The 13676-nt window shown below is 28.4% G+C and overlaps 1 protein-coding gene and 1 long non-coding RNA gene across 2 annotated transcripts; both read right to left on the bottom strand.

The window, feature by feature from the left end:
- Positions 1-6342: 6342 nt before the first annotated feature.
- On the bottom strand, positions 6343-9004 carry LOC150036609 (uncharacterized). Its single transcript, XR_016529141.1, has 2 exons — positions 8865-9004; positions 6343-6646 (listed from the first exon to the last, which is right to left on the bottom strand). It is a non-coding gene; the product is annotated as an uncharacterized LOC150036609 (long non-coding RNA).
- Positions 9005-9129: 125 nt separating this feature from the next.
- On the bottom strand, positions 9130-11075 carry LOC120076171 (chaperone protein dnaJ-like protein). Its single transcript, XM_039029940.2, has 3 exons — positions 10812-11075; positions 10578-10709; positions 9130-9542 (listed from the first exon to the last, which is right to left on the bottom strand). Exons 1-3 carry the CDS (start codon positions 10929-10931, stop codon positions 9456-9458), a joined length of 339 nt encoding a protein of 112 aa, XP_038885868.1. The 5' UTR covers positions 10932-11075; the 3' UTR covers positions 9130-9455.
- Between the last annotated feature and the right edge of the window lie 2601 nt (positions 11076-13676).

Below are 13676 nucleotides of genomic sequence, written 5' to 3'. Positions count from 1 at the left end.
TCTTCCCTAATAATTATCTCATATTCTTACTCGATTAGGAAGCAAATTAATTTGAAAGAATTACATATATGACAATCTAATACTTTAGTACTATCTAATATTTTTTTACAAATACGATAAAATTATAATTTTAATTTCTATCGATACTTATCATTAATTTAGGTATTGTTATTGATAGACTTGATCAATCACTGAGGTTAATTAATTAGAGACCTATCACGGATTGATATCTCTGTGTGATAAGTGTCTTTTATTAATTATTTGCATGCTTATTTGCTATTAAGTTTGCTATTGGTATATTATCTTAATGAAATATATAAATATGATATATAAAAATTATATTATTTTACCTCATTACCATTAGGTGATTTCTTGCCTGTTCCCTTTTCTTTCTACTTGTAATTGTTTGCATACTTATTTGTTATTATTATTAGGTATATATCATTGATATATCTTACCAATAAATTGAAAAAATGTACATCAATAAAATTTATTTTTTTTATTTTTAATATGTATAAAAGTAATATTTCACTTAATTTTTTTCTTACCAATTGTTGTTCGTTTTTACCTTTTTTTTATTTTTAAGAATTATAGATCTATTATTTATATATCTTATCGATATATTAACGACTTTTAACTTTCATTTTCAATTTTGATAGTTAATGTGCTTATTAGTTGTTAATTCTATCGTTGATATATAATATCACAATAGGAGTAAAATAGATATATCAATAGTATCTACCAATTTTTCTCTTTTTTAAATGGTTTTTTTTGTTGCATGCTCATTTGATATATCATTAATATATTGTATCAAAAGATTAAAAATAATAAATCAATAATAACTTAATATTAATAATAAAACAAATGATAACAAATAACAATAAATTGATAGCTAATGTATCCTTGATATATATATATATATATATTTAATATTCTCTAGTAGTGCTATACACAATTTGTCAAAAAAAAAAAAAAAAAAGGAAAAAAAAAAAGAAAAACTTATAAAAAGGTCTACCAATGGTAAAATTCTTATAACTCATAGACTTTATGAATGGTATATTAGTGATAAATCTAAAAATTTTTTAAAATTTTATTTTTGTAAATTATTTATTTGAGACATTTTCAAATATTATGACAACTAATTTTGGCACCCATTATAAGTATCCAATTAATTATTCATTATTTATTCTGAGAATTTGGAACTCCACCTTAAAGAAAGGATTACATATATTGCTAAACTATATCAATCCTAAATTATAACCAAATTTTACTTTTGAATAGTATAGGATCATATCAACCTCTTCTACATTGCAAAATGTCAACTTTCCGTAATTACTTAATTGAATTATTTATGGTAGAGACTAAAAGAAATGAAGCTCTTATTCGAAGATATTTTTATGGAATAAAAGAAGAGTGTCCAAGAAGTTTTTTTTGTCATTTTTTATATTTAAATACTCACTATGCATTTTACGGGTAAAAAATGATAAAAAATATTATTATATTACATAAATGTTTCTTAAAATTTTGAAACATGAAACAAAATTTTTTCCTCCAATATATATACTTAACTTCGAAAAGTTTTTTTAGTACAAACGAAAAAAAATCATCAAATGATTTCAAGATAAACAAAAGGAGTAAAATACCTTAATCTAGAAAAAAAGATGATTATTTTAAATGATAAAACTGTTGAAAATATTTTCTAATATAACTTAAAAAAAGAATGAAATAAATAAATAAACCTATTTCAAATTTTTTTTCTTTTTTTTAAAAAAAGTCCAATGAAGTCCAAAAAAGAATCTATATATAAGAATGGCAGAGTTGTTATTTAGATAAGGTCATAAAAATAGGGTAAAAGATTACACGAAAGGCACGAAAAGATTGAGATTATATGGAGACAGTCCTTCAATTCTCTCCTCCACATATTATTAAAAAAAACAATAAATAAAATTAAAATTAAAATTAGTATAAGGATTGTTTGAACAAAATAAGCTAACTTAAATATCATCGTACATGAATAGACAGTTTCATTATATTTTAAAATATTTTTAACAATTTTATCATTTAAAATAATTACTTTAAAAAATAATTTTTTAAATAATTTTTTGTTTTAACTCTAAGCAAGTTAAAATATTGTTTTATATTTTATAAAAAAATACTATTTAAAATTCATCTAAGAGTTTTATTTTATTTTAGTTTTTATATTTTTAATAAATCTATCTCTACCTTCCATAATTCTCAATTTTGGTAATTCAAATTTAAATTTTAACAATTTTGTTAGAATTGATTAAATAATAATAAGGTTAAAATATGTTTTGATTCATGTAACTTTATTCAATTTTAGTTCATATATTTTTAAATAATCAAATTTAGTTGATGTACTTTAAAAAAAATCTTAATTTTAGGCCATAATACTTGTTTATTTTTTATTTTTTTTAAAAAAATCTTAATTATTAGAATGAACATGCTAATAAGTAACAATGAAAATTATTATTATTTAGCCCATTTCCTTAAAAAATTAACTAAATTTAAGATTTTAAAATATAAAAATTAAAATTAGACATTTAAGAAAGTATAGAGACTAACATAGACGAAAATGGTATTTTAAACTAATAATAACATATTTTAAAGATATTTTTAAAATATGAATTTATTTTAAAAATTAATAAAGACAATGGTAATATGACCAACTTTTTTTTTTTATAAGAAAGAATCAACCATAAACTAATAACAATGATTGAATTTAAGATCTATTAAAAGTACAAAAAACCAATTTTGAACCTTTTGAAAATTAAATTTTTTAAATTTCAAAATTCTGAAATTAATAAAGACTAACACTCAAAGTGTAGAAATCAGAATGATATTTTAACAAAAAAAAAATTAAAATACAAGTTTTAAACCTAATCTTTTAAAAAAAGTTTTCAAAATAGAAAATACAGACAATACAAAAGTTTAAAATAACTACTTTATTTTTTAAATTAAAAAAGAAAGTACTAAAAGATGCTTTTGATCAAAATGTTGACTTTTTTTTTTTTTAAAATGTTGATTAGAAAGTACTTTTATGAGTGATAACCAAATATGATTAATTATTACGTTTAAATAAAATGCTCGCAACTAAAATAACTTTTACTCAAAACACCACCACACAGCTGTAAGATTATTATCCCTAGATTAATAAATAATTAAATGCGTAAGCAAATGACATTAATAACAAATTTAAAATCAATTAAAAACCCTATATAATCTCCCCATTCATCTTCATGGACCATAATATATAAAGAAATCCCATAGATTTTGGAAGGGTTTCGAAACTCCATGAATGATGATGGCCTATATGATGCAAATGGATATTGAAATCCCAAATTTAAATACAAGGGTATGGCAATCTCAAAATGAATATGGTCCAACTTACCTAAAAACTTACCTAAAATTTGCACGCACACAACTCATCAAAACGCTTAAAACCCTTAAGAGTAGGATATACAAATGAAATGAGTAATGCGTTAGTGTTTTTTTTTTCTTTTTCCGAAGAAAGAATTTTTTTAGTACTTAAAAATTTTGTTTGGAAGTATAATAATAATTTTTATAGAAGAAAATATAATATATGAATATATATCCAAAATTCATAGTAAAAATGTTAATAGATAACAAAACATTCTTAAATACCAAACAAACTTTAACACTAAAAATTCAAGAACGAGAAGGACAACTTTCCTTAAATTGTTATTATTTTGAATAAGTGAATTTGATCCATTAATTAATAATTCAATTGGCATGAATTTGTACTATCAAGTTTGAGACTGGGATTCAATCTCTACACTACATATTGTTAAAAAAATAATAATATTTAGTTAAAAATTACTTTTAGTCTTTGAACTTTTAGTAACAATTTAGTCCATAAACTTTTATTTGTAACAATTTAGCCTCTATACTTTATTTTACAACAATTTAATCCCTAAACTTTAGTATGTAACAATTTAGTTCTTGTACTTTCAAATTTGTAACGACATAGTCCCTATCGTAAAAATTAGTATTAAAATTTAATAAGACTTCTTGCATAAATAAATCAATAAACTAAGTAGAGACACTATATTTTTATAAAATATAAAGTCTATCATAAAATTAAAAAAATGGCATTTAATTTTGATAATTTTTTTTATACTAAATAATAAATTGTTACAAATTTGAAAGTACATTGACTAAATTGTTACATACTAAATTTTAGGGACTAAATTATTTCAAAATTGAAAACACAGTGACTAAATGGTTACAAAAATAAAGTTAAGAGACTAAATTTTTCCACTCATACAAATTTAAAGACCAAAAATATTTTTAAAAGTGAAGGAGCTAATGCTCATATTAGGTACAAAAATATTTTAGTTTAATCACATAAAACAAAAAAAACAACTGAAATAGAAACTGTGATGAGAAATCCACATTCATTTGTTTAGAATTTCTTTTAAAAATTTGGACGAAAAAATATCATTTTTTAAAAAGGTGCTAAAAAGGAATTTCTTTCTTATATCTTCTATTAAGATTAATAAAGGTTGATATTAGAAGGGCATCTTACTTTTAGATAAAGTCGAATGAATCTTAAAATTTTTGGCTAAGTAGATTAACATACTGAATTTTTATCTATTAAACGTGAAAAATACATAGAATTATTCAAATGTTTATTTTTGAGGTTGAAAGCATTCCTTCAGACGACTTTATCCCATTTTGCCTTTTTTAGATATCTTTTCCTTGAAAATAACCATAAATTATACCTTCTCAAGTCTCAACAAACAATTATCAATTCCATCCTTGTAGCTTATAAATTTTGAAGATCACACTTTATTTAATGATCAACACTGATATTATTTATATAATTTATTATTATATATTTTGTACCATTTGCACATAAGGGTGTCCATGGGACATGGTGAGAATTGTCACATTTGCATTTCAATCTTCATCTCCACAAAAAATTTCATTCAAACTTTATACTCTACATAGAAAATTTGTGGGGTACAAGATAATTTTTTTTTTTCTTTTTTAGTATAAAAATTGAATTTTTAAAGAAAAATTTTCAAATAAATAGTTAATTCCCTATGCTAATTCAGCTTATTGAGACATACACCTTCAGCTAATGTTGATTTTTTTTTTTAAAAAAAAAAAGTTCCTACCGGGAATCTCCATATATATATATATATATATATATGCGCGCGCAAAACAAAACAAAATAAATAGGGGTGGCAGGAAAGAAAAAATTTCCGTCTCCACCCTGTTTAGCTCATAAATTTTAGTAAGCCAAGATAATTTGTTATTAATGTTTTATTTTCTCTCATTTTGTCCAACTTCGTTTATTTGTCCTTGCATACACGACATGCAAAAACCTACTGGTATATTGGTAGGTTTTCTCTAGGGGAATGAAAGGCAACATAGAAAATAAGAGACAAGAATATTTGCAAATATATTAGGGTTATAGTTTTTATCTAAAGACAAGGCTAAAAATGCAAGAAAGAATTTTCTAAACGCTAACCATTGGATGATAGGATCCATAATGGGGAGTTGGGTTTGTAATTAAGATGTTTGAAAATTGAAAGTGGAATGTTGTGGCAGACAATTGTTTGGATTATTTGTTTGTGTTTTCCACATAAGCCCATGTATTATTGGCCGTTTAGTGCCCAAAAGAACAACCTAACAAAACGCCCCCAGAGGTCAGAGAACCACATAATTCTCATAATTCAAGCTTTATAGTTTTCACCTCATAAAGTTTCAACTCTTTCACACAATTATTTTGTGCCTAAGTTAGGGGAAAAAAATATGAATTAGCTTTTTGGAAAAGCTGGGCTAATACCATCACACCAAATTGCCATGGAGGAGTGGCCATTTAAAGGAAGAATATGCCATCCCATGATCCTCACCCACCCATTGCCTCAAAAAGGAGAGAACACACCAAGCTTCTACATTCATCTTAATTTCTTTCTTTTCAAAGAAAATCCCAAGTGCATTGTAGACTAGGTTGATTTCACACAACCTTTTTCTCAATCAGGTGTCCTTTCATGGAAACTTCAATATTTATTCATGGAACATTTTTAGTTGTCGGTTCCCTAAAACGTGATATATTAGCTAAAGTTTTTAGGTTGATTAGTGATTTAAATATGGTATAAGAGTATAAGATCTTACGTTTAAACCTCTATAATGCAATTTCTTTTCCAATAAATTTATTATTTACTCTTGTTGGACCTTCTACTAATTTTCAAGCTCACAAGAAATAATTAAATTAGTTGTAATCCATCTACTTATAAGATTTAATGGTAATTTGCCTATAAAGCAATAGCTTCAAATACAGGAGAACTAACATGTGCCAAATTTAGATATATTATCAAACAATTCACCTTTCCACCAACCATCCATTATCATACCTACAAAGTTTGTTTTCATTGTTGGAGACATTTTGGTAACTGCTATGGGTATAGGGTCATTTTATGCATACTGTTTCAAACTTACAAGGGAGAAAGGATTTTCCATTTTTCAAGAAACCTATAAATTAGTCAGAGAAGAATGGCTAACCTGCAAGATGAACTTCTTGGAAATATTCTTTAAAAGCCTTTGCCACCTCATGTTTCCACTGAGGCTTGGAGATGGAAGCCGCTAAGCAAAGGGCCTGAAAAAGTATAAAGCAGGAATTAATTAACAATGCATATAATTTGACTTTGAGAAAGCAGTCATAAAAGGCAATCAAGCACGCTTATTCTTAAAATTAATGAAGGATTTTTTAAATAAGTCGGTTTTGCCTTTCATCGCTTTCATCCTCATTGGCATTCCATTCTTTATTCTTTATTCTTTATTCTTTATTTTTCTTCCATAGTCTAGCACCAATAAAAAGTAACTCTCACTCTGCTTAGTTAAGCTAAATACTTCATGTACTAACTTAGGCATCTAAGTTTACACGACTTGACACCATACTAGTGCAAGTATTCTCACGTAAGTCAGCTCTAGCGTTGCATCTAAATCACAAGGAGTGGGCTAGAGGAGGAGTGCTCAAGGCCTGTGTGCAAGTTTTCTGCGCCAACAAAGGTTATGCTTGTTTTCTCACAATTTTTTATAATAATTTTCATGTTTCCTAAACAAAAAGAGTTGAATTCTTAGCTAGTTTCTTTAAAAAAATAATAAAAACTATTTTTTTTTAGTTTTCAATACTTGGCTTAGTTTTTTAAAACATTGGTAGAAAGAAGATAAGAAAACAAAGAAATTTAGAGGTGGAAGATATTTATTGGCTTAATTTTAAAAAACCAAATAACTACCAAACAAAACCTAAGTAAAATTTTGATTTGATTAACTTGTGTTCTAACCTTCTTTACACAGCACCATCACATGATTCACATTTACATAATAATAACCGAATTAATAAACAGAAGAAGAAGTAAAGATGATTTTAACTCAAATTGACAAGGATCCATCCTCACCAAGCTACAAATCCAAATAAATAAATCAGGAATTGACGAACTTACTTGGAGAAAATAGCATCTAGTTTCCTTAAAAAAAAGACTGTTTCAGAAAGTCAATAGTAAATATCAGATAAAGTTTCAAACCTTATTGATCTGAAGAAAGACAACAACAAAAGACATTAGCATCAAATTTTTTTAGAAATGACTCGCTAGCTTGAGTTCTATAGACTATATACATTCAAACGCAGGTTGTAAGAGAATGTAACTAAACTATGACAGCACTCTTTAGCTTGAGACTTGGTTATCTTAGAAGGGTTAGCTACGTCCCGTTGGGAACCATGAAAGATAGTTGAACTTGTAGATATATACATACACATGCTCACATACGTATCTTTACAGCTACATTGGAGAAAGTAGTGATAGAAACTATTCAGTGGCAGTTAGAAAAGAAACAGCTAAAAGTTTTGGGCAGAATATGTATCTCAGCAACATTGCTAACAGTTAGAAATCGTGGTAAGAAAGAAAGAAATGTACTGACAACAAATATTTCCAAAAATTTGTTTGATAAGAAACCACACGTTGATTTAGAGACGTAAAAGAAAACAAGGACATACAAAAAAAAACAAGGTCATACAAATATTTCCATGCATTCGCTTCTAATGCAGAAACTTATCGACTGTTTCGACTAAATAACAGGGTTAAAGAATATAACTAGTTAGTCATATTTTACCCCATAGTCCTTAATGCTTTTTTAATTTAGTTTCTATACTTAAAATAAACACAAGGATCCTAATATAAAAAGGATGCTCTTAATTGAGTCTATTTACAATTATTCTTGTTTTTAATAACACTATAAATAAGTATAGTTAAAATGTCCCTACACTCTCAAATCTGTGTCTATTTGGTGTTTGAACTTTAAAAAGTGGTAAACATGTTCTAAACTTTAAAATTTGTCTAACAAGTTCTTAAACTTTCAATTTTGTATTCAAAATTTTAAAATGTCAAAGATTTTTAGATACAAAATTGAAAGTTTGGAGACTTCGAACAACTTTAAAAGTTTAGGGACTTTTTTGAGTTAAATTTGAAGATTCACTATCATTAGACAAATACATAGTTGAACAATACTATTAACCAAAACTTTCTAGATTGAGAAGATCAAACAAACATTCAAAAGAAATGAAATTGTCAATATATAGCACTAACTGCAAAGAATTGAAGTTTTAAAGATTCTACCAAGAAATGGACAGAAGATGTGCTTAAGGTATCGATGCATTGATCATAAACCCTCAATATATACATCAACCACCAAATTAGGAATTGGAAGGAAATAATAGCCACACCTCACGATGCATGTTAATTAGAGTTAATTCGAGTTATGCGTACACAAAAAAAGGTTCAGATGAATAAGACATTTTTATCGAAATTGAAATCCACCTCTGCAAGCATCCGAAAAGTTCTGAGTGTAGAGATATTGCCCTTTTATTACCTGCATATTCTTCGTTGATTCGGATAGCAAATCAAACCATAAACCAAGAATAAATACATTAGCCTTAACAGGATAAATACTCAATAGCCAAGCACATTTAATAAGATTATAAAAGAACTACAACAAGACTTAGCAATGAGAAGCGCATGTCATTGATGATGAGAGCTCCTAGTCCAATTTCAACCCTCTGTCAACCCAGGAAAAAGAAAAGGCTGCAATATAAGTTATCCCAATATATTATTTTTCATGACTTCCCAGTAGCACCGTTGTTCTTCAATGGACTTCATCCTAGATAGAATCATAGAGGAAAAAGAAACACAGGTTAACTAGTCGATTAATGAGTAATGCTGAGCACTTGCTTCTTATATATGTTACATTTGTATATAATACACGGACATGGCCACATTGCCCGATGGAAGTCTCTTTCTAAGAAATGATACGCTAAGATGTGTTGTTCATATCAAAAGATGCCGTTTCCAACAGAATTTGTATTCAACAAGGATCTCTACACTTCATATAATTCAAGAGATATCAGAGGTTCAAAAGGATAGTTCTGCACCGTCACTGTAGTTTGGGAAAGTAACACACTTGAAAACCTTACACTTTGAACATAGAACATATCCAACCTGCAATAATTGAAGTGCCTTATTAGGTATATGCAAACAAATTAACAATAAAGTGCAAAGATATCTTTATGCTTCCCCGGCATGTTGGGCATCTCCACACTTTTAGTGATAGAGCCCAACACTGGCTCCCGGGAATGGATGAACAAAATGCTAAAAACATCACAGTACTCCCGTTGGTTGTTTACCACGTTTTATTTGGTGAATAATGATTTGATAAGGGGAAACAAAACCTAGATTGACTGATGAGTCCTCTCTGTGTGGTCATAACTAATAACAGTGGATTACTCTTGTAGATGAGTGGTATGCTATTTCACAGCAGAACTTAAATTAGAGAGAACTTTTAAGGACCAGCTTACCACGCTTCTTCTACTCTCAACATTTAGTTAACTCCATTGCTACACATATTTAGGGTGAGAGAGGTAGCTATAGAGATTTTAAGAAACTGAGTATCAGCAAAACCTACTAGAATGTCTATTAACAGTACAATTGATTAATTCCTAATGGGACTGAATAGAATACTAGTGGCTAAAATATCAGGAATAACACGAAGCTTGAAAGCAGTAATAGCAGGAGCCAGGAGGGGAGCACAATAAAACATGAGAGACAAAGGTAGCTAATAGCTGTGAGAAAAAAAAAACATAGAATTCGAAAGGGAAAAAGAAATGTTGACCAGAAACAAAAACGACTCAGACCAGATACAAAAACGACTCAAGAACTTCAGTGATTATATTAACATAATGCTTCACTTTTGAGTTCAGAAAATTTTTTACAAGAGTCTATGTATAATGTATCTCGTCCTTCATTCATAGGAAGCAGAAGCACAAATTATGAAACTAAAGGCCAATCAAGGCCTAACAACCACAGAAATCCTCGTTTAAATGAGAGTTTCAGAAAAGATAATCAACAAATCGACAACATTCATTCATTCATTCATTCATTCATTCTAGCACAAATACCTCTCGTTACTGCAACAGCATAGCGTTAAACAACCATATTCAACATACTAATAAAGATAGAAACTAGCAGTCCACTTACAGCTCGGCAAGATGGACAGCGTCGATAGATACGATTGTTCTCAGCCTTCACATTAGTCTTCTGCCCTTCACAGAAATCACACACTATCCATCCTTTACCATTACAAGGTTCGCAAGCAATTGTTGAATCAACCTTCAATGAAATCGAAAAACCCGTAAGAAAAAGTTTAAGAAGCTACAGTTGAAGCCAAACAGGAGTTTTCATTGAGAGCATAGAAGTTGTATGTACTTGTACCTGGACCTGCTGGATTGAGGAGCAACGCACAGAATTGAAGGAAGATCGAGAGGAAGAGAATTGAGATGGAGAAATTCGGACGAGGTTGATCTGCGTAAGAGTCACAGCGATCGTCGCCATTGGAACGAGGATGGAGCTAAACTAACAACAGAATTCTACTCGTTCTTCGTTGCGGTCATTCTGTGGATACGACGAAAGCACGTCATCTCCGTGCCAACGGAAGCCAAAAATTATAAATTAATTTTAATTACGTTATGAAAATTTAGAATCGGATATGAAAAATATAATATAATAATTTTTTTATATAATAATAATAATAAATAAATAAAAACTAAAATTATAAAATAAAATAACTAATACATAAAATAACCAAAATCATGAAATTGGATAATATGAAAATTGATGGAAGTGGAATTCTCATCATTGTAATTGTATTCTTAAGATCCACCAAATGCTACTATAGGCAAAATGGCAAATAGAATGTAGACTTAACATGAATAGTGATACATGGTCTTTGGGACAATAAACAATGGGCATCTATTTTCTATTATAATATTCATAATACTCTCCCTTAGATGTCCATATATATATATATATATGAAATATGTCTCGTTAAAACATTAATAGGAAAAACCCAATGGGAAAACCCTAGTGAAGGAAAAAGAGTATAGTTCATATAATACATATTCTTAAAACAAATATAATATATTTACTCCCCTCATGAAAACATTACTTAAAATCTCTGAGTCGTTGCATTCCAATATTGTACACCAATGTTTCAAAAGTTGCGGTTGGTAATATCTTTATAAATAAGTCTGCCAAGTTATCCTTCGAACAAATTTGTTGTATAGTGATGTTGTCATTTTCTTCAAGATCACGAGTGTAGAAAAGCTTCGGTGAAATATGCTTTGTTCTATCTCCTTTAATATATCCTCCTTTGATTTGGATTTTGCAAGTTATTTTGTCTTCGTATAATATTGTTGGAAGGTTTTTATTAGAAGACAAGTCACATGTTTCACGAATGTGTTGAGTCATTTATCTTAGCCATACACATTCTCGACTAGCCTCGTGAATTGCAAAAATTTCAACATGATTTGAGGAAGTGGCCGTTATAGTGTGTTTCACTGATCGCCATGATATAACAGTTCCTCCACATGTGAACAGATAACATGTTTGAAATCTAGCTTTATGTGGATTAGATAAATATCCAGAATCTACATAACAAACTGGATCAGAATTTGATTTATTTGGATAAAACAAACTCATATCGATTGTTCATTACAGATAATGGAGTATATGCTTAATTCCGTTTCAATGTCTTTTTGTTGGAGAAGAACTATATCTAGCTAATAAATTTACTGAAAATGCAATAACTGATATTGTATTATTAGCAAGATACATAAGTGCACCAATTGCACTAATACATGGTACTTCAGGACCAAGAAGTTTTTCATTATGTTCTCGAGGTCGAAATATACCTTTCTTTATATCCAATGAACAGACTTCCATTGAAATATTTAATGGATGTGTTTTGTAAAATCTTTTTACAACTTTTCCTGTATAAGTTGACTAATGAATAAATATTCCATCTGCTAAATGTTCAATTTGCAAACCAAGGCAAAATTTTATTTTTTCGAGATCTTTCATCTCAAATTCTTTCTTAAGATATTCTATTGCCTTTGAAATCTCTTCGGGAGTTCAAATTATATTCCAGTCATCAATATTTACAGTAATAATAGCAAATCATGATTGTGATTTCTTTATAAAAACATACATACATATTGGATTATTTTGATATCCTTCTTTCAATAAATATCTACTCAGACGATTGTACCACATCCCTCCTGATTGTTTCAATCCATATAGTGATCTATGTAACTTTATTGAATGTCATTCTTGTGAATTTGATGTATATGTTTCAGGTACCTTAAATTCTTTTGAGATTCTCATATAAATATCATTATCAAGAGATCCATATAAATATGTTGTGACTACATCTATAAGATGTATATCCAGACTTTTATACATAATCAAGCCAATTAAATATCTTAATATAATTGCATCCACCACTAGAGAATACGTCTCCTCAAAATCAATACCAGGTCTTTGTGAAAAACCTTGTGCAACTAGTCTTGCGTTATATCTTTTGACCTCATTATTTTCATTTCTTTTCCTCACAAATACCCATTTGTATCCCACAGGTATAACATCTTCTGGTGTTCGAACTACAGATCCAAAAAACCGACGTTTTGAAAGTGAGTTTAATTCTACCTCGATTGCTTCCTTCCACTGAAGCCAATCTTTTCTATGTCGACAATCTTCAACAAATTTTAGTTCAGGATTCTCATTTTCAGATATAATATCAAGAGCAACGTTATACGCAAAAACATTGTCAATAATTATATTAGTTAGATTCCATCTTTTTTCTGTCATAACATAGTTTATTGAAATTTCATTATTATCTTTAGGTATTTCACCTTCCTCATTAGTCATATCAAAGATTTCTTTATGGGTATTTACATTCTTAACCAAGTCTTTTTCACTATTAATTATTTTTCGTTTCCGAGGATTTTTTATCTTTGAAACCCACTGGTCTACCATGCTTTTGGCGTGTTCCAGACTCATTAGTGACAACTTGTTGTGTTGGAATATCAATTTTATGGAACATTTGCAGCTGGTATATGTTTACTTTCTTTGCATCTGTAAATTGATTTGCTATATTTTGCAAATGAATTATTTTTTGAACTTAAAGTTCACATTGATCTGTACGGGGATCTAAAAGAGACAATAACGATGCATTTTATGCAATTTATTTTTTCAACTTCTTAATTCCTCCCCCCTAATGTTGGAAAATTTGTCTCATTA

Source organism: Benincasa hispida, chromosome 4, assembly GCF_027475165.1.
Source record: "Benincasa hispida cultivar pf3 chromosome 4, pf3_genome.v1.1, whole genome shotgun sequence".
NCBI lineage: Eukaryota > Viridiplantae > Streptophyta > Magnoliopsida > Cucurbitales > Cucurbitaceae > Benincasa > Benincasa hispida.
Note: the sequence above shows the minus strand (reverse complement) of the source record. Positions and strands in the feature narration are given on the sequence as shown.